General features: G+C 35.9%; 1 protein-coding gene and 1 long non-coding RNA gene across 4 annotated transcripts in view; one reads left to right on the top strand and one right to left on the bottom strand.

Moving 5' to 3' along the window:
* LOC124362527 (mucin-5AC-like) overlaps positions 1–22,659 on the top strand; it is a 200,124-nt gene that overhangs the window by 49,660 nt on the left and 127,805 nt on the right. For all 3 annotated transcript variants that reach the window (XR_006922470.1, XM_046817111.1, XM_046817110.1), the window contains exons 6-9: positions 546–649; positions 1,852–1,922; positions 3,457–3,551; positions 3,697–4,947. Coding sequence is in view for 2 of the 3 variants with exons in the window: in XM_046817111.1 (XP_046673067.1) it covers positions 546–649; positions 1,852–1,922; positions 3,457–3,551; positions 3,697–4,947 (1,521 nt within the window). In the remaining variant the exon portion in view is untranslated. The remainder of the gene's footprint in view (positions 1–545; positions 650–1,851; positions 1,923–3,456; positions 3,552–3,696; positions 4,948–22,659) is intronic.
* LOC124362528 lies at positions 427–22,655 on the bottom strand. Its single transcript, XR_006922471.1, has 3 exons — positions 22,602–22,655; positions 20,116–20,226; positions 427–631 (listed from the first exon to the last, which is right to left on the bottom strand). It is a non-coding gene; the product is annotated as an uncharacterized LOC124362528 (long non-coding RNA).

Here is a 22,659-nt window from a genome sequence, read left to right as displayed (position 1 = left end):
TTTTTGTGTTGTCATTTTCAAAGTTAACATGAAATGCACAATAAGAAAAAGAATTTATTTTGATTTAATTGCGCTTGTAACATTTCTTATTGGGCTTAAAGTATTAATTCTTGTATATTTTTGAGAAAAAACAAGTAATATTTAAAGCTATAGATTTAGCAAACTATACATTCTAGAACCTTTCAACTATTATAAAAAAACCTCTCCTTCAATTACTCTTTAAAACACTATAATATGCAATCTTAGTTTGCTATATTATTAGTAATTTTATAAATGATTATTGTATTCTACAAAATATTATTGTATTCTACGAATAAGAGATGAAAATTACATTGAAACATAAATACACAGTATTCCAAGGTAAATATAGAGAGCAATATAGAATATTTAATGAATATTAGGGTTATTACAGTAAGGATTTTGGAAAATGTGAAGATGAATCCAAGATTTCATACTCTCATATGGTATATTATTTGGTTATGAAAGATCTAACATAGATTATACGAGTAATAATTAATTGTTCCTCGTGATGTCATTGATCACAGGTCTCTGGAGTGTGTGCCTACAACTGCGGGTGAGGACCGAGGGTGGCAGCAGATCACCTCCTCTTGCCCTGCCATTGTCAACACAGCTGTACAGACAGACGATGGTAAGTACTCTCTCTTAATTATGTATTCTTCACAATAATATAGTCTAAACGTAAGTAAACGCTTTGGTCTTCGTTCTAGTAGTGCAGTAATCTATCTACCCAGTTTGATTAGTTTTTATAAAGTTTATTTTGTCCTTCTGATACCAACATTTATTTTTCAAATAAAAAAATGTAGTATTTTAGCCTTACCTAAAAATGTTACGTCAATTTTATTCCATATATTTTGGAAATACAAGAATTGATTAATTGAATAATACTGTTTTATTTACTAGTTTAATTACATGAATTGCATCATTACTAATTAATTTTAAATCAGATAACTGTTAAACTCCATGTAGTTATACTTGTATTACTTCTAAGTTGTATTATAGTACCTAATAAAAATATACTAAATCCAATACTAAATCCCAATCTTTGTATTCTCTTAAAAAATAACAATAATAACATTTTAATTTAAAATAAATAAAAGTTTTGCAATAGATCAATATCATTCTGCATACAAATTTAGAAATGAAACTTTGCTTTAAATTAGGCATTACAGAAAATCAACTCTGGTTAAAATCTATCCAATCACAAATTGTATTAGTAGTTGCATGGAAAAAGGTGTTACCCTGAGTCTCTGCTTGTTCAGTTCTTTGAACTCAACATCAAATGTGACCTTGCCATTTAGTTATATAATGATCAAGTTTCATACAAAAAATGTGTTTCATAATTGCGGCCATAATCATGATGTTGCATAGATAGAGAATTGTTTACAACTACGTAGTGCAATAGGTAGATTAAAAGCCTACCTATAATGAGTGTAAGTCAATAAATGTTAAGTTGAATATCAAATATTAGCAACTAGAAGTAAAAAATTGGCATTACATACACATATAAAAGTTGCTTTCTTGGATTTGAAAGAATATATGACTGTGCTGTTTTATGATTTTTGATCAAATGTGAACAAGAATTACGGCAAGTCATGTAGAATAATACTGTGTTAATGAGGTTATAATTCTGTGTTATAAATACAAAAATGTACATTTTTTAATATGTTGATTATTATGAGGAAATGTAAAGAAATTAGATAAATATGGAATTATAAAATATGATTTAAATGTTAACATAGATTTGTGCTCATTTAAGAAGAATAAGCCTTTTATCTATAACACAAATAGTGTCTAAAACCTGTATAATCATACAAAATTAAACTGTTTCAGAAACCACCAGCAAGTCAAACGGCACATCAGGAGAGTACTTCCTCCCTCCCATCAGCCCCTTGGACTCTCAGGTACATGATCATGTCAGCAGGGGAGAATGTTCAATAACAATAACAACCTAACATCTGTTTCCGATATGTTTCAATATGAATTACAGAATTTGTCATCTATATCTGGTTTGCCACATATAGTAATTTAAAATATCGAGCAAAACAATTACGTTAAAAAATATATTGGCAATCATGGCTGTTAATGCCAGAGATTTGATGAGCCTTTGGGTTCAGAAAAGAGTAAATTAGTGAAACAGTAAATTGTGTTTCTGCATTGAAAATTTTGTAATTATCACCCATTGGACAAATCATTAAATCGAAAATCTTTGTTCTAACTTTTCATCTTGGGAGACATAGATGGTACAAAAAAATTTCACCAATTTTAACTTTAGTCAAGTAATTTGACACTTAATATGCTTGATAGATTAGATATAAAGAAAAAAACATTACAAACACTTTTGAAGCTTCAGAGCCATTCTTTAATTTAATACTTTTAATTATTCCAGTTTACTTCATTGTGGTTTATAACTTGTCAATGAAGGCGGTGATTTTGGGGAAGAAGAGGATATATTTTAAATATATATTAAGTTTGCCTAAATGAAGCACTCTCTATGTATATAGTTTCATATTTTTGGTTTGAAGAAGTCAAAAATTCAGAAAGGTTAGGGATTGTAAAATTTGTATTTTAGTGGTGTAAGTATTATACTGTACATATAATACTTGGAATACAAATACAAATATTATTTGGAAATGTTTGCACATTACAAATATATTATTGTATGAAATTGAACTCAACGATTTAAGATCCTAACACATGTATAGTAATTTATTAAAATCTTGCAAATGGCATCACCTACAATACAATGCTTACAAGAAATGCATAGCTTTATATAAAGTACAGATATCAAACAGATTAGTTAATTTTTTAGAAATTCTAGATGCACTGTGGAACCAGGATGTTAGAACAAATTTAATAGTATCATAGTCCATTTTGTAAAACTGATTAGTAAAATCACTGGGTATCAGTATATATTTAACGTCTACATTTTCCAGTGTGAATTGGACAACATACCTTAAATACACTAAATATGTGTTGCAACGTCAATTTGAGTTCAGAGAATATCAGTATAGTAAGAAGGTCTGTTTGATATCCAAGTTTAACACAACTTCTGACCTATATAGTCTGATTTTGTGTTAGAAGTTCAGATCTGTATGAAGCAAAATTCATTGTATATAGTTAATCATATAGGCTTTTCTTAAATCTGTTGTTCCTTTAATCTTAAAAGGGTCACAGAAAATGTCACAAAACTTTGTAACATTAACTTCTGAAGACATCTGTAAAAATTACATAACAGTCATAACCTTCAAAAGTTGATTTACTGATAATATAAAGTCTCCAGACTTTAACATATGATAACAGTATAAATAAGAAGACAAAAAATGTGTAATCCTACACATGATATTTTAGAATAATAATTCAAAACGGTGCTACAGGTATTATGTAACTATTTTTGAATCCTAATTAAAAATAAATTAATGTTAGCTAATTTTACAGGCCAGTGAACCGGCATCACCAAAAGATCTCAATGAAATCTCTTCTAAACCTTTTGAACCTCGACCTCTTGGACACATTGACCTTGACATTTACCGGTGAGTTTAATTGTGTACAATATAACTTTTAATTTATACTTTTAATTGCCTACTTTTTTACTAGCTATTTATCTTTGGTTCCTCTTGAACTAGTTATATCTTTTACATTGAAATATTACTGATAGCTTGCAATGACTTATTGTAGGTCATGCCGTAAGCTGTCAGTGCTGCCAGAGGAGGAGACAATGGTGGAGGAAACTTCTCCTCCAACCGCAGGGAGTCGTCTCGCTCCCTCCCACTACCCTCATCACCAGGCACACTCCTTTGAGTCCTACCTGTTGCCGATGCCCTGTGGTGCATCGGTCCGTAGACAACTGTCGGACCCGACTCCCAGCCCTGAGATACACCCCGCATCGCGTAGAAGTAGTCGTTCCACCTGTCGTCCTCTACAGCTCCAACCCGACACAAACTATTTTCGCTTCCCTGAAGTTAAACCCCCTTCAGAGGCTAGTCCTACCACGAAAGAAGCGCAGGCTCCGAAAAGTCCCCCTTGTGTTAAATTTCAAGACCAAACAGACTTTTCAGAAGAAGATTATTTCCCCAGGATCACATCACCAACTTACAACATCCTTCAAGACACTGTTTCCCAGCTCATCACCATGTCTACAGAATCTCTTGATGCTCAGACTGATCATGTAAATGTTGTTAAGAAGGATTCATTAACTATCCCTGGCTACTATACCTTCACTCCCGATGGGTCCACACCTTTTAAAACACCTCCAGACAATTCACTAATAAGTACTCCTGGATTCTTTACACCACAAGAATTTTTTGATAAGAAACTTCCTGAATCTTCAACATCATCTTCCTTTCAAACTCCATCAAGTGCCTCACCAGGTGCTAATGGGATTACTGCAGGATCCAACAAATCAACATCAAATTCATCCTACTCTTACAAAACTCCTCCACTTGAATTAATGTCAGACGAAATCTCGCATCCGTCTTCTTTCAGCAGTCCTCTGTATATGTCTCCACTTGCCAGAAAACGAACACAGCCATCGAACGAGAGCAACGAACATGCCTTCACTGAGGTGCCAGATCTGAAAAACATTCGCACAAATAGTAAACTTTATGTCAAACCTTTGTCTGTGGAATTCGACCGTAATCGCACAATGTTATCCATTTTATTAGACGAACCGAGGGTCCAAAATGACAATATCAGTGGTGAACCTGTAGATGAATCCACAATGCCTTTTATTTCATTCACTTCACTTGACATTCAGCGTCCTCCCGCACCACCTGACCAAGTGCCTTCAACCAGTCTAAACTCTCCTGACGCTTCTCTCAGCCCCGGTCCTGAGGGGTTAGCTCGGACTCCATCCCGTAGACGACTACAACGTTCTCTAGTCCGCATTAGCTCTGAAACTCCTCTAGAGCTTGTTCCTGTTGAGGCAAGGTAACATCATTTCTCTATTTAGTTTTGTATATGATAACATTATTATTTATGGTGTAGTTTACTAAATCATTTGCACAAAACTTTTGTTTTTTTAGTTTTAGACTATGATTTCTTCATAGCTTTATATTTCAGACTTCTAATCTAGACAGGTTGTTTTATTTAATGATTTTTATATTTGGAAAATGTTAGAATAGTATTTTACAATATAATTTGTTTTGTTTTTACTCACTTAACACGTTCATGATGAGTGTTCCCCATCAGGTACACACCGGGCTTTTGTTAAGCTCGCCATGCACCTGATAGGATACTCGTTACTATGCATTTCCTTATTGCATTTTTCTTGTTTGCCTGTCTTGGTAATCTGTTAAATTTGATCCTGTGCTTAAATAAATCCCTCAGACTGTTGTGTACTTCATTGGGTGCAAGATTCTTTCAATTTTAAGGTAAATTAATGAAACATTGAAAATAGCCTACATAGATGTTTAGCATAAAAAATTACTGTTTTTACCATTATTATTTAAAAATTTGATGCCCAATAAAAAAGTCCAGAAATAAGCCTTTGTTGTGAACATGTTAATTAATTTTTTAATGCAACACTATTACATATATTACAATCCAAAACTGCCACTAAATAATGCAAATGTAATTTTGTTTCAGAGTATGATATTCTTTTTGTTTACTAACATTTAACATATAAAACCCATCTGTTAAGATTACGTGGAATACATTTGAAAAACCACTGCTAATGTTATGTGACAAGACTCCTAATCAAGTACTGGTACAACAAACTATAATCTTAAAATTATAAGTTCTTGAAGGAACTTTGGGTTTGCAGTCAACATGTTAAACACTGTACAGTAACTGTCTAGCTATAATACATGTAGCTAACATCTTCATTGCAGCTCTATATTGCCTGATCTTGAGTAATCATAACAGTGTATTGCACACAACGGTGTACACCACAGTAAACGTATTAACATTGTCATGTTCAAATAATGGATTTAAATATGCTGATATACTTGGTGTTTTAAAAAGTATATTGGGGGTTTTAAGGCTTTGTAGTATATATGCAATTTTACTTGCAAGTATAAATTATACATAAAATGAAAGAGCAGATCAAATTTGTATATTCATGGTCACTACATTAAAAATTCACAACCATCAATATATTGAAAAACATCAATTGGAGTTTTTGTATACAGTTTTGTCAAATGCTTGGAGATACCTAAGATATTTATGAAAAGTTATTCCGTGATTTTAGTGATGAATATATGAGTCACATACAAGTTTATAAGTGTTTTAAATGTAAAGAAGATTGTGAATGTGCTGAAAGTGGCGAGTAGTGGGAAAGGGCATTGACAAGTCAAAGTGATAATATAAGTGATATATACGTCAAAGTGACAATAAGAGCAGGACTTAGTGAAGATGGAAAACAACCAATTAACTGTAGAAGAAATACCAATCAGTATTCAGAAGTCAACATTAGTTCAGTTCAGAAATGTTGACCAATAACTTAGTTTAAAATGTGTTTCTGTGAACGTAAAATTTGTCCCAATATTGTTTTCATCTCAGCAAAATGAAACTCACGTTTTGGCTCCTCAAGATGTTACTAGACTTTACTCAGACCGATTTTGTCGGACAATTTTCCAGGGGCCCTGGCCTTACAATATTTATTTGAAGGGGCCGTGTCAATGGACATGCATGCGGTGGCGAGACAAGACAGGACTTGGCCGAATATCTTTTCCACCTGATTACAGGCCTGAATATCACTTATTTATATGAAATGATTTGACTTTCATTGTTCCCCAAAGTCAAATGTCAGCAGAAAGGATGCTTTCAAGGATTTTAATATATAGCGGAGGTACAAATATTTTAGGTTCCAAAAACCAGCAACATAACTTGCTTGGAGCAGTTGAAATGGTGCTGGGTGAAATGTGTGGCATTAGAAAGGAAGTTAATTTAATCAGTCTCAAAGCTTTAAGTCGCCAACGCCAGTGCGGATGGATTCTAAATGAATCTCATAAAAAATGTGCTCTTTCTTTTACATTCTGTTAAAAAAACCAATAACAGTAAAAATAGTGACATTATGAATAGTTTTTTGTGTTTCACAGTTCAAAAAAGAATTGAATCTCAAATTACAGTTCAACATGAGTTCACTCCAACTGCTAAGATTTGTCTGTTTAAATTATGTTTTTACTAGTCAGTTACCCGTGGCTTAGCACGCAATTTCATATCTTTTCCCACTGTATGAGCATTTCTGGTTCAAGTGAATTATATTTCCGACACTATCACTTATTTATATGAAATGATTTGACTTTCATTGTTCCCCAAAGTCAAATGTCAGCAGAAAGGATGCTTTCAAGGATTTTAATATATAGCGGAGGTACAAATATTTTAGGTTCCAAAAACCAGCAACAACTTGCTTGGAGCAGTTGAAATGGTGCTGGGTGAAATGTGTGGCATTAGAAAGGAAGTTAATTTAATCAGTCTCAAAGCTTTAAGTCGCCAACGCCAGTGCGGATGGATTCTAAATGAATCTCATAAAAAATGTGCTCTTTCTTTTACATTCTGTTAAAAAACCAATAACAGTAAAAATAGTGACATTATGAATAGTTTTTTGTGTTTCACAGTTCAAAAAAGAATTGAATCTCAAATTACAGTTCAACATGAGTTCACTCCAACTGCTAAGATTTGTCTGTTTAAATTATGTTTTTACTAGTCAGTTACCCGTGGCTTAGCACGCAATTTCATATCTTTTCCAACTGTATGAGCATTTCTGGTTCAAGTGAATTATATTTCCGACACTAATGTTGAGTTTTCCATCTTCCCACAATCAAAAAGTAAGTTAAAAAAATGTATATTTATGATCATTTTAATTTACTTCGATGTTAGTATATATTTTTTTTCATAGCTGATTTTGCCACTTTCCTGATCAAGAAAATATTGTTACGTTTTTTACAAACTAAATAATTCTTATGTGGGTTTACAAATAAGCAACACGATTATTAGTTACAATTAATAATGTTTTATTAAAGCTAATTTACAATAAGGACAAATAATTACTTTAATTGAAAGAAGTTACTATTTACAATTATTACTATTAATTACAACTCCAATAATTACAATTACTATTATTAATATTTGCTAAATGACTAAGATGGCTTCTGCAAAACTAATATTATTTGCAATCACAAATATAGCTAATTAACAAGTGGCTTTACTGTCTCTTCTGCTTAAGTCCAATTTGCTTACGGTTTCCCCGGTGTCGTATCCTTCCACAGGAGTTGTCCAATACTGCGCTGAATCTTCCGGTCGATCCCACGATGCGACGATTCCCACAGCAGTATCTCCGCAGGCACTCACTAATCACAGGATCCGTGTCACGACACTCACTACACTGCCTCACTGGTACTCACAACTCCCCCGGCTCCCCAGTAGACGGCCTTATATAACCTTCTAGCATTCTTGCTAGAAGGGTCTATACCGGTGGGCTCTGGAAGGTCTAGAAGATTCCGGAGTCAATGGGCAGTGAGTCTTTTACCAGGAAGACTGCTCTAGACTTTCTATTGTCATCAGCCTATTCAGAAGAAAGGACTGGCCCAGCCATTTATGAGGGTGTTGATGGCTCTCGCAGAAGGATTTATGGCGGTCCCTTACGTCAACAGCCAGCCGCCACCGCAGCCGCCGCGCGACGGCCAGCTCCGTGACACTGCCCTCACCTTAAGGCTGATCGTCCCGATCAGTGTTGGAACCATGGTAAAGACGCTAGACGATCTAGGTGGACGACGAGCATCTTGCCTCTTGGTGTTGTCTTTGGATTCGGTAGACCACGTCGTTGATTCGTGTCACCACACGATAAGGTCCAATCCAGTCCTGTTGAAGCTTTGGGCACCTTCCCTTCCTCCGCAGGGGACTGTAGAGCCAAACCAAGTTGTTCTCCTGGAATCCAGCTGAGTTGGCTTGTCGGTCGTAGCGAGCCTTCATCTTGTCACTGGCGACCTTCAGGTGCTGGCGAGCAAACTCGTGAGTGTCGTGCAATTGATCAACGAGTTCCGAGGCGAAGTCAGTCCGCTGGCCTCTCCTTGTCAGGTGGTAGGCCGAACATGAGATCACTTGGTAGCCGAAGTTCTCTTCCGAAGACCATTCTTGCTGGGGTAACACCAGTTGTTTCATGGCTAGAAGATCTGTAGGCCAGCAGAAAAACTGGCACCTTCTTATCCCAATCCCGCTGGCTGGTGGAGACAACTTTCCTGAGATGACCGACGAGAGTCTTGATGTATCTCTCAACCATCCCATCGGATTGCGGGTGAAGCGGGGTTGTCCGTGTCTTATGCACTCCCAGACGCTGAAGAACATCCCTCATCAAGATAGAACCGAAGTTCGTCCCTTGGTCGCTGTGTAGCTCACGGGGTACACCGTACCGGCAGACGAAGTCGTTCACCAAACATCCTGCCACAGTAGATGCCTCCTGGTTTGGTATGGCGTATACTTCTGGCCATTTCGTGAAGTAATCCATGGCCACCAGGAGATATTTATTCCCTGCGTCTGTCACGGGAAATGGTCCAGCGATGTCGATGGCGATCCTCTCGAAGGGTGATCCAACGTTGTACTGCCGCATCCTGCCTCGACTTCTTGTTTGAGGCCCTCGCTTCCAGCACATACATCACATTGGCGGCACCATTTCTCAACATCATCAGCCCCTAAGGTGCAGCCAGTAGAACCGTTGTCGCAACTTTTCCACTGTCTTGTTGACACCAAGATGACCTCCAGACGCTCCGTTATGCAACTCCATAAGGACTTCCCTCCTCTTACTTCTTGGGAGTACGATCTGTTCGATTTTCCTCTTCCCGTTAGGAGCTTCCCAGATCCTTATTAGTACTCCGTTCTTGATCTTCATTAGAGTCCCACTGTGCCCAGTAGCTCTTGTATAGGTGATCTCTAGCCGCGATGTCTTCCCAACTAGGTCGAGTTCCAGCTTCCACCTCTCGCAGGAGTGGTCCGATCTCCGTGTCTCCTAGCTGCTCGTTCCGAAGTTCACTCATTTCCCATCCACTAGCAGGCTCCACGGTGACACAACGTACTTCTGCCGAAGGATTCTTTTCTTCTACCTTGGAGCAGTGCTTACAGCCTTCTGGACAAGGACGACGTGACAGAGCATCAGCGTTGGAATGTTTCTTCCCTTGTCGGTGTTCAGACGTGAAGTTGTACTCCTGAAGCCGCTGCACCCATCGCGCTGTCTGCCCCTCCAAGTTCTTGAAGTTCAGTAGCCAAGTCAGGGCGGAGTGATCTGTCCTTAAATGGAAAGGTTGTCCATAGAGGTATTTATGAAAGTGTTCTAGGACTTCACGACTGCTAGCAGTTCCCTCCTTGTGACGCAGTAATTCCTTTCGGCCTTAGATAGTGTTCTGCTGAAATAGGCTACCACGGTTTTCCTGGCCATCCTGAACTTGCGAGAGTACTCCTCCTATGCCCACGTCGCTGGCGTCAGTGTCGACAATGAACTTTTCTCCAAAGCGAGGGAATCCCAAGATCGGAGCACTACAGAGAGCAGTCTTGAGTATCCCAAATGCTTCACTCGACTCTGAGGTCCATTCAAACTTGCGCTGTTCTTTCCGTGAGCTTGGTCAGTGGCTTAGCAATATCGGCATAACCCTTCACGAAGCGGCGGTAGATAGGTGCACAGCCCGAGGAAACTTCTTACCTCATGTTTGTTACGTGGTGTGGGCCATTCCTTTATCGTTCGTATCTTCTCTGGATCCACAGAGACTCCTTCTGACGAGACTACATGTCCGAGATAGTTTACCTTATTTTTAAATAAGTTGCACTTCTTCAGGTTAAGCTTCAAGTTGGCAGAACGAAGCCTTATAAAGATCTTTTCCAGGTTCTGAAGATGGTCTTTAAACGTCTTTCCAATGACTATGATATCATCCAGATACACTAGACAGGTTTTCCCAAGTTAGACCTCTAAGCACGTTCTCCATTAATCTCTCGAAGGTAGCTGGTGCATTGCATAGTCCAAAAGGCCATCACGGTGAACTGCCACAGTCCGTTTCCATTCCCTATGGAAAATGCCGTTTTCTCCTTGTCCTCTGGAGCAATCTCTACTTGCCAGTACCCACTCTTCATGTCCAGGGTCGAGAAGAACTTGCCGCCTCCCAGAGCATCCAGTGTGTCGTCGATCCGCGGTAAAGGGTAACTGTCCTTCTTTGGTGACGTTATTGAGTAGTCGGTAGTCCACGCAGAACCTAGAAGTCCCATCCTTCTTCTTCACTAGTACCACCGGCGAATTCCATGGACTGCTGGAAGGCTCGATCACCCCATCTCGCTCCATCTCCTTTGTTATTTGCTCAGCTTCCTCCCTCTTCGCCCAGGGTAGTCTCCTAGGAATTTGGCGGATTGGTTGTGCGTCTCCAACATTTATCTTGTGCTGAACTACAGTCGTCCTGCCTCTTGGCCCTGTAGCAGTTTCGAAAACATCCTGGTACTCTGTTATTAACTTAGCTACTTGTTTAGTTTGTTCCAAGTCCATTCCCTTGCAAGCATCTCTCACAAATTTAGCTATGTCTTCTGGAAGATTCTTGTGGCAGGATGCTGTCTGTCTAACAGATTGCGATACAGAAGAAACTGAGTAACAGGTACCTAAGAGCTTGCCTTGTTTTAAAGTAACAGGATAGTCGTTTAAGTTCATTATGCAGACTGGAACTTCCCTGGAAGATTGAAACAGTGTCTTCCCTACAAGGACACCTCGGCCAAGCTCCTCTTCGTTTACAGCTGGGTCTAACATTAAGTTCTGTCCTTCCGGTACAGTTCTGTCGACTTCTGCTCTCACGATCTTCTGAGCACGAGATGGCAGTGTGGTATCTTTTAATAACCGCACCGAAGAAGTAAGATTTTTTTCTAAGCTGAAGGACGACTTCTTCTCCGCCAACAGTCGTCACCCCTTTCTTGAGGTCTAATTGAAGGCCAAGTTTCATCATTACGTCCATGCCGAGTATAACGTCCTCCTCGATGTTAGCAACGAGAGTGCGATGTTTAAAGCATGTACTCCCGATGCAGAAGGTGGCAACTGTCTCCCCGTGAACACTGGCCAAGTCCCCAGTCGCAGTCCTCAATGTCCAGGTTGTTGGAGTGACTTTATTGGGAGGTGAACAAACATCTCTATTTACTATGGTCATCGTTGCCTCAGTGTCTAGTAGAAGGCTTCTGGGCTTCCCGTTGACTAATCCATCTATGTAGAGGCTGTTAGTCTGTCCTGACAAAGATGCCACAATAATGCTGTCGGCTGGGGCCTCAGTTTGCTGGGTTGACAATTGCCCCTTCCTGTCAACCCTTTTTAGTTTTTCCTGCATCTGCCCCCGAGAGGCTCTATCTGGGCACTTGCTTCGGGGATGGCCCAACTCTCCACAACTCCAGCAGCGGATTTCCTTCTTCCTGTTCTTCAGCGCATCCAGCACTCTCTGGACTACGTCTTCTATCTTAAAACCTTCTTCCACGCAGACCCCTCGAAGACGTGCATGTCCTTGCACAGACTGTTTTTACTGCTTCAAATTCTAGTGCTTGTGTTAGCGCCTCGTGTAATGTCTTAGGACGAGCCAACTTTACAGCCTGCTGTGTTTCAGCGTCCTCGAAGGCCGTCGAGGAATTTGTCGATGGATAAGTTCTCGCAGACAGCCTCATCACAAGTAGAGTAAGCACCTCTTACAAGTCGTGCGATATCAGCTTCAAATTCCTGCAGTGATTCATTGGACTTCTGGTGGCGACTCCTGAGTTGAGACCTGTAGACCAGTTCCATGTGCTTATGTCCGAACCGCATCTCCAGTCGTCTAACCAGTTCTCCGTAGTTTTGGCGCTCCGCAGGTGGCACGGTCTGCAGGACCTTTAGCGCGTCTCCACGCAGCGAAAGGCAGAGCATGGACGCTTTTGTTGATGACGGCCAACGGTGGACGGCGGCAGCAGTCTCGAACAGTGTCCGAAAATCCTTCCAGGTCATCTTACCGTCGAAGGTTGGCACCCCTGCATTACTCATTGGTGGACATGAATTAAGCTGAGGTTCCGTAATTAATTCTGGTTTTCCATCTTCTGGGCTAACAATGGATTCTGTGCAGGTTTCTGAGCCCTTGTTTCTCTGAGCTATTTCCTCTAAGATCCTAATTCTATCACCAAATTTCTTTTGAATAATCATTTAACTTGTCTTCTAATTGTTTGGAGCAACCATTTATAACCTGCTTCTAGTTGCTTTTTAAATTCCTCTTCAATTCTACAAATTTTTAAATTAAACTCTGTAGCTAATTCATCTTTCATACTTTTCAAGTCATTTTGAAGTGTTTCACAATTACTATTTAATTTTTCTTCTAATGTTTTACTATTACTATTTAATTTTTCTTCCAATGTTTTAGTTAAGTTAGATTGTAACACTTTGGTAAGCTTACTTGCTTCAGTTTCAAAAATTAATATTTCGGGATCTTCACCTGCTTCTATCATCGCCTGTTTAAGTCTATTAGCTAAAACTGTTTTTGTCCCAGAAGTATCTAAGTCCCTTTCTTCTAACTCCCGTTTTAAATCAGCCACTTTCAAATCTGCTAACTTAAAACCCACTAGAAGCCATCGTTTTATTATATTATTACTTTAAAATAATATTAATACAATAAATAAATAATAAATAATATCTAAGTGTTGCTTTAACAAATCAATCCCACTTCTGACACCAATGTTACGTTTTTACAAACTAAATAATTCTTATGTGGGTTTACAAATAAGCAACACGATTATTAGTTTACAATTAATAATGTTTATTAAAGCTAATTTACAATAAGGACAAATAATTACTTTAATTGAAAGAAATTACTATTTACAATTATTACTATTAATTACAACTCCAATAATTACAATTACTATTATTAAATATTTGCTAAATGACTAAGATGGCTTCTGCAAAACTAATATTATTTGCAATCACAAATATAGCTAATTAACAAGTGGCTTTACTGTCTCTTCTGCTTAAGTCCAATTTGCTTACGGTTTCCCCGGTGTTCGTATCCTTCCACAGGAGTTGTCCAATACTGCGCTGAATCTTCCGGTCGATCCCACGATGCGACGATTCCCACAGCAGTATCTCCGCAGGCACTCACTATCACAGGATCCGTGTCACGACACTCACTACACTGCCTCACTGGTACTCACAACTCCCCCGGCTCCCCAGTAGACGGCCTTATATATAACCTTCTAGCATTCTTGCTAGAAGGGTCTAATACCGGTGGGCTCTGGAAGGTCTAGAAGATTCCGGAGTCAATGGGCAGTGAGTCTTTTACCAGGAAGACTGCTCTAGACTTTCTATTGTCATCAGCCTATTCAGAAGAAAGGACTGGCCCAGCCATTTATGAGGGTGTTGATGGCTCTCGCAGAAGGATTTATGGCGGTCCCTTACGTCAACAGCCAGGCCGCCACCGCAGCCGCCGCGCGACGGCCAGCTCCGTGACAATATATATAAAAAAAGCTCTGAGAAACATAATTTTGTCAAAACAACTAATTTAGATTTCATAACAATCTTTAAATGTATTGTAAAAGTTAAACAACACAGTGTCTTATATCTACACTGCTAGCAGCTACCCTATCCCTGACACGCAATATAGTAGGCGTTGCATGTGTATGACCACTGCTGGTTCGAGTGAATTATATTTCCGATGCAAATGTTGAGTTTGCCTTGTTTTCCGATCAAGAAAAAAAAAATATTTATATGAGTTTTATAGGGTTTTATATGAGTTTTCAAATATATAGTAAAAGTTAGTAACCTTGTCTTTTAAATCTAAAACTTAATATTTTATAAAAATGTATGGTTAAAAATACATTAACAATGACACTACGCATTTGTTTGTTTATAAACTGAAAAATATTGTTAATATTTCAGAACATTTAGAGCTGGTATATCAGTACATCAGTTCAAAAGCACAGTCCAGCGATCTTTCATCTAACATAGTTCTTGCCGAATTCTTTGAAGGGAGTTTTCAATGATAAATTCTGACGATCTTATGTTTTAAGGCATTTTGTAAGGTAGATGAGTACTTACCTAATCGCTGAAATCTAAAACTACATTACAAATGTTTGTTATTCCTTTTAGAATGTATGTATTCAAAATAAATGTAAACAAATTGAAACTAAAAAAACAATGATTTTTTGTGATATTTACCATGGTTCAGTGACATTTTATGAAATGGAAAAATACTGTTTCCTTCACAATTCTTCCATTGTCAAAAACAAACTTCAAACAAATAATAAATAATGTTTACACAGAACAGTTGATTGCATTTGAAAGGCTCATTTAATTAATATTTCACAACTTTAGAGATTAAAATGACATTTTTCGTTACTTTAATGCCCAGTGGGGCATAGCCCAAAGATATTTTCTAACTAATCATTCCAGGGACTGAAGTAAAATTTCAGCATAATCGGTTGAATAGTTTACATGTGAAAGCACAAGAAAACAAACAAAGGCACTTTCACATTATAATATATACATGCAGAAATAAAAGAATTGAATTTTATCGCAGTGTGTTATTGAAATTTTCCAATTAAAATGCTATCAAAGGGTCTTCGACTTGCTTACTCATTCTTTACCTGAGCTGTGCTTGTTTTTGTCTGTCTTTTACCATTTTTTATTTTACAGGACAAGAATTTTAATGTGCTGACAGGTGCTCATAAAACTGTTGTACTTGATTGTGTCTCTAACAAAGGCGTTGTAGATCTCTTGCCATTTTGATATAGTCAGCTCTATACTTTACTCAAGAATATGTGATCCATTTAACAACAAAACAACTTAAGGCACTCTCTCTCTCTGTCTGCTTAATCAAGAATCGATAAATGGGTATATTAGTTTTACAAGCAATTCTTAAATGAGAAAATCTACTGTGTGGCACTGTTCACATATTCATATAACTCTATTGGTTTTAGCAATCATAACCATCCTGCTTTGCAAATACTTGTAGTAATTCTTTACACAGCTGATAAAGGTATTTTTATTATTGAATTTACAGGACTCCACTCTCTCTCTCCTAGCTTGTGGGAAAGTGCAAAAACTTCATATTCTTATCTCAATATCACAACAAAATTAAGTGCCATGTAAAATGTTGAGGTATTCAAGAGAACAGTTACTGGCATTTTTATTTTTATCCTAGAAATAGTCTATTACACCTAATAAAAGTAATGTCATACTCACAGCACATATACAATTTCCTTGGCACAATTTCATAATATATCAGTATTACCATAAATCAGCATTAACATTTTTTTTTGTAAAACAGAAATGTTAAAAAGTAATTTGATTAATTTTAACACAATTTATTAGTGTTTGAACCTTGAATTTAATGTAAGTTGTCCATTCTCTACAGGCAGAAATTGCTTTAGTCTTAACTTTTATTTCATGTGTACAAAATATTGTTATTGTGTCAAATAAGATACACTTTTTAATTTTGTTTTCTAGTGAGCTAAAATTAAAATTTTATTGAATATATTCATATTTGTATAGCCATTTAAATAGAATATTTTGTTTACTTTTAGACCTCTACTTTACAAACAGACATGATTGTCACTTTCACACTAAATCAAATCATCCTACTTTCTGGAGGATGTTACAACAGTCAACTAATGGAGTGCAAATATGATATTTGAAATGGTTAAAATTACTTTAGCAAAATGAAAAATACACAAAATTTTAATTAATTGTATACTTAATCACTAATTTTAATCATTAAAGGTGTGTATACCCGTGGATTTACACACAAGTTTCAAAATCAAAGGGTGTAGCTTCTTAGTGAAAACGTTTATGATGTAAATTGATGGAACATTCTGATAGTGCTCAAACAGAAATAAGCTTATATGAGGTACTTATTATTTCATTTTCCGTAGTTAAGTGTATAAGTAAGATAACATTTTTGCTAGTTTGTATTTTAGAATTTACGTGTGTAGTAGGCGCATATATTTCTGGTTTGAATCGATTACATTTCCAACACCACAGTTGAGTTTGTCTAGCCTAGTGCCCTGATTATAAACTTTATACATATAAAGGCGTTAGAAATCTACTTCGGTAAAAAAGCGTATACTTTCGGCTCTTGAAATTTACATCCGATCAAAAAGCATCTGCTTCTGCCACAAAGGGAGAGTGGACAATCCTTGAGTCTTAGTTCAATCAACACTTAAAAAATCATTTAAAATAAATTTTGCATTATAGAAGTCTTGTTGTTTTTCTAACTGTAGTCTGGGAAAAAATGGATTGTCAAAGCATTTTTGAGTCATCTTCCTGTTCTTTCTCAAGCCACAGTAAAAGTGTCAAACCAATGTCAACGGAGCCAACCTGCTTTGAGTACCTTGTGAAACATTCGTAGCTTTGTTCACTAAGGTCGGTTCTGTAATAGTTCTTAAACATTATTTCTAATGCATTACATAGTTTAAATTCTGCATACTAGTACAATATGCAGTAAACATTAGACAGTAATTTGGTCTTTGCAATCTTTATTACACAAAAAAACAATTAATGCACCACAATTACAATTAATAATTGATTAGTATCTTTAATACTTTGTATAATTTAAATGTAAACAAACATTTCTGCTTTTTTTATGAACTTCAGCTGAAAGTGTCAACACCTACTTGTCAGTTAAGTTGAGATTATGTTTCATAAATATTATTATTGTTTTTCAAAATTTTAAAATATTCTGAGAAACTCACCCGATTTTTCTCTACATGAAAACCTTTCTCTAACTTCAATGAATATTTTTTTTTTAATGAGCCGAATTAGTCCAACCATTCCTGAGATTAATACTTAGCAACGCAAGTGGTAATTTATAAGATACAACAATTTATTACTTGCTGAAAATCTGTAAATATAACAACCAGGTACAACACATCATTTAATCAAAAACCTTGTACTATTGCAATAACACATCTATCAATTTTATTTATTAAATTAACAGGGTTGCTTATATTTTTGTTTGAAAATTTGTCAGCAATATAAACTGAAACACATTTGAAAAGTGAAAATGATAGTATATGAGAGAAATATTATAGAATAGACACTAGTATTCCAATAGTAATCCCTCTTAATTTACCCAATTCTCACACGGATAAATAGGCAGACAGTCTAACCGACCTTGTACAGGACCTGCAAGTCTGGTGACCATTTCGTTCCTTAGGCAAAACTTAATATAAATATCTCAAAGTGAGTGCTCTAATACTTATTCAACTAAGCAGGCAATAAGTTAGAACTACACTTATTCTGAGATAACCAGATTCTACAGCATTACACAAAGTCAATACTATTAGCATCAATATTAACTTTTGAGATTCAGCAAGCTTCAAAATTCTTGCTCACCTTTATAGTGCTTGTGAACAACTTAAGACAGGCACTTGACTTACTCACTAGCTGAGTATCAATGACACTCATCAGGTAACAACTCATTGATACCTGACAACTGGCACAGCACTGGCCATGTAAATATAATATTTTTCCTGTATGCACTTTCTTTTAGGATGCAGTTCATTCGTATGTGGATGAACTGAATATTATCCTGATCTTGGATTCCAAGAGTTCATGTAAGCTGGATATAGGTTCACATTCAGTATAGTGGCTACAAGGTCTTTCTGAGCTCAAATGCTCTGCTTTACAAAATCACTTATACAAAACTTACAGTCTCCTGCTAACCATCAACCATGGGTGGTGAAAGCCAGAGACATCCAACACTTTATAGCATGGAAAGTCAGTAAGCACTTACTAAGGCAGTTTTAGCCTCAGCTGAACCAAAGCAGAAACATAATCATTCAACAATCTCAACTTTACCAAGCATAGAACTGTTATAAAAATGGGAGGAGAAATGAATGAACAAGTTTGTACTTGTGACATTTCAAAGATTCTTTATAATTCAGTCAAGTTACAAGTGAATTTTCCCACTGATTTGACTTTGGGACAATGCGACTCCTCTGAGCAGACATCTAGGGAATAAACAATTCTCCTAAGATGAATTGTAATCACCACAGTTCTCTTAAATTTGCATGTCAATACATGACAAATTATTAGTTTGCTATATTACAGTTCATTCACTGCCCAATGCTTGTTTTAGAGGTATCTAAAGAGCACACTTTGATTCTGCATACATACAAATCACCAAAACTAAAACAAAATGATATACTAGTTCTCAATATAAAAGTTCACATCTTAGGCAAGAGTTGTCAAACTACAACACTTTACAGTCTTCCATTACACAAAGGCTTAAACAATCCAATCCCTCACCTACTACTTCAAACTCCATTAAACTTCGCTCATAGAGGCTTGACTCGTAGTCTCAAAACTCATGTGGCACTCCTAATTCTGCCAAAACATTAGCAAAGAAAAAGTGCTGCAAATTATATTTGCAGCATTTCCAGATGCAATATGAAATTCACACTACTTTGACCACGCTTCTTATCATAAAAGTTAAAAATGTGATAATCACAGAAAATTTATTTTTAAAAGTTGTTGAATTTTTTGCTTTCTGAAAAAATTAAGTCAAGGTCTCATGAAGGTGCCTAACTACCGCTAAAGTGATGCTAATCAATTGAAAATTCACTGACCTGACAGAACTATGGATTTATCTCTCTATGAGTATTTGATATCCTTTGTCCCAAAACCTTTTTTAAATAAAAACCTAGAGATCCCCCCCTCGAAGTGGATATTATTGACATCTAGGTAATAATTTTAACCTAGATACATTCTCTAGGAGAACGTTTAGTAGAGTGCTCATTTGTTGGACATAAAGGTTAAATTCATTACTGGCATACTATAAAAACTAACACAAGGTATGTATATAATAAGATAAACTCCTAATTTAATATACTGATACTCAAAAAAGGCTAACATTATTATATTTTACAAATTTCTTTAGAAAAGTAAAAATTTGCAAACCTTGTCTTAGTGAGTTCCTTAATATAAACGAGTTACTGATATTGTATCAAATTTTCATCTCAAGGATTTCAAAATAAGCTTCAAAGATTAAGTTGTTGGTATTCCAAAGTTGAAGCAAATTAATTTTTAGGTAAATTTGTAATATATCTTATCTAAATACACCAATGAGCCAGGAGTTATATGAAGGGTTGATAGCTGATTGTGGAGTAAAAGGAAACGTTTGCAGAAATGATAAGACTTACCAGATTGTATAGCTCAGAGGTGTTTTAGAAGTGTTCATCACAGATACCAATTTTTGATTGCCCAGTTTTCATCCATCTGTCGTCTCTTGTTGACATGTAAAATTGATCCTCCTAGATAATATTATGTTACATAAACTAGTTTGAAATAATTATAATGAATCATTATTCACAAAACTGGCTGCCTCTGGATTCTAAAACAGAAAATTTAGAAGTGTTACTTTTTAGAAGTTTTTATCAGGTTTAATATGAGACTTTCATTAGGGATAGTAACTTCTCTTGACTATACTTAAATGGACAAGAGACTACTAGAAGTATACTCTACCAATGTGTAGTTACTAGAGAATTCAGTTTATAACTTATTTGAATTTTCATACAAAGTATATTTTTCTGTAGACATAATAATAGTTCAGATCTTATCTTGATTGATATTTATGCTAATTTCAAAATTAAATGGAACATATAAACATGCCTGTTCTATGTTTGTGTTACATTCTGACTCCAGCTTAACTCCTTCACTGTAGCTCTATGTTGAATGATCTTGAGTACTTTCACCTTACTTCTGCACCGTACAGAACCTGTGACAGTCGGCATAATAAACTACTGTATAACTGTTTACAGCTGTAATACATGTAGACCTTCACTGCTTTCTGATCTGAATGATCTTGAATACTCTCAATCTGCCTCTAACACATTAGGTGCCTGCCACAGTCAATGTGTTAAACTACTGCATAACAACTCTCTAGCTATAATACATGTAATAATACGTTCATGGCAACAGATTCTTTCTAGACTTTTTTATTTTATGTAAAATATTTTAATAATAATGGCAAAAAACCTCAGTATTTTTACGTTAAACATCTAAATATATAAAAAAGTATGTAGCTTCGCAATTTTGCACAGAAAAAAAATTCAATATGTTTTTTCAATTTCTCTCCATGTACCCCAAAGTTATTAATTTACCTTAAAAATTAAGCAATTGTGTGCCTCACGGGGTTCACAATAGTCTGAGTTATTTATTTAAGCACGGGATCAGATTTAACAAACCATCAAGCCATGCAAACAATAAGGAAATGCACAGCAACTGTACCCCATCGGGCACACAACGTGCTTTATGAAAGCACGGTGTGTACCCGATTGAGTACGTGATGGCAGATGTGAAAGATTGTGTGTACCCAATGGGTCTGCGTTCTACATTGAGTGATCTTGAGTGCTCTCATTCTGCCTCTACACCATGATGGGTCTGCTGCAGTAAATGTGTTAAACTACTGTACAATAAGTGTCTAGCTATAACACATGTACTTGAACCTAAAATAATTATTTAAATAAAGGTTTCTAAACTTTTTCTAAAAATAATATACTTAATAACAAATCATTTGCTGTCGTTTGAGATTATTTATGTCTCCTATGGATAAAATAAATTGCTCTGTAAAAAAACATGTGGTTGGCAAATTTGTAAGTTTTAATAGTAAATAATTAGCGATCCTCGAGCTCTTGTGTGGGTTTTGATTGTAGACTGTCCTTGTGATTGTGTGATTGTGATTGGTTAAATGGCTACCATTAGTGGAAAGTTGTTCCTCCCACTCTACCTTTATACTTAACCTGCTAACATAAATTAATTATGTAATACTGGCACCCAATGTATGGAGAGCACTTATCTGATCTTGTTATTGATTTCAATAGATGTGCTTGCTGTCATTGGTTGTGATTAAATTTTAAAACTTTCGCTAGGCTTGTTATTGATTTATTTTTACAAGCTGAATTCGTTGAATTAAATACTTTGTTAAAATAATACTATGATGAATGACGTTAGCATGATTTAGCAAACTCATTTTTCTAAACAAAAACTTGTACTTAATGCTTATTTCTCAATTAGCTTATTTACCGCTTACAGTCTTCTAAATTTCTTCTTATTGCCTTCCATTCTTAAAAAAATATTATTTATAATTTTTTTCAGAATCTTAGATTAGGTTGGATCTCTTCAATTATCCTTTCTTCATTTGCATCCTCTATGATCACCCCTCTTCATTTTTTGGAAACCGTATGAAGTTTTTCTTTTGTGATCTGGAACTAAAGAACAACAACTAATATTTTTATAAAACCTATTACAAGAGATTATAAACGTGTTTACTAAAAAGGATAATTAAATAGGATATAAAAAATTGATGTAGTGCCAAAGCACAGTATAGTGTATAAGACACGTGTATTATATAAGATAAAGTGTATATAGCGTAATACATAAAAACTATAAATTACAAGACAAGCAGTAGAGATCATTTCAAATAACTTATTAAAAATAACCTTATAATATCTGTCATATTTTGTAATTAATTATTAACTTTAATTTTAATTAAACATGACACCATTACTAGTAATTTACTTATATTTATTCAAGTACATCAGAATGAACGCAGTACTTAAAGCTTTAAAGGTGTTAGATATTTATCATAGTATATGAAAACTATACTTTAAATAAATAAACAACTCACAAAGAAGTCCAGATTGTGTAGGAATATTTATTACACGAGGCATTATAATCCAGTGTAC

The sequence above is a fragment of the Homalodisca vitripennis genome, chromosome 5, assembly GCF_021130785.1.
Source record: "Homalodisca vitripennis isolate AUS2020 chromosome 5, UT_GWSS_2.1, whole genome shotgun sequence".
Classification (NCBI taxonomy): domain Eukaryota; kingdom Metazoa; phylum Arthropoda; class Insecta; order Hemiptera; family Cicadellidae; genus Homalodisca; species Homalodisca vitripennis.
The sequence above is the reverse complement of the archived record's forward strand: the minus strand, read 5'-3'. Positions and strand labels throughout refer to the sequence as shown.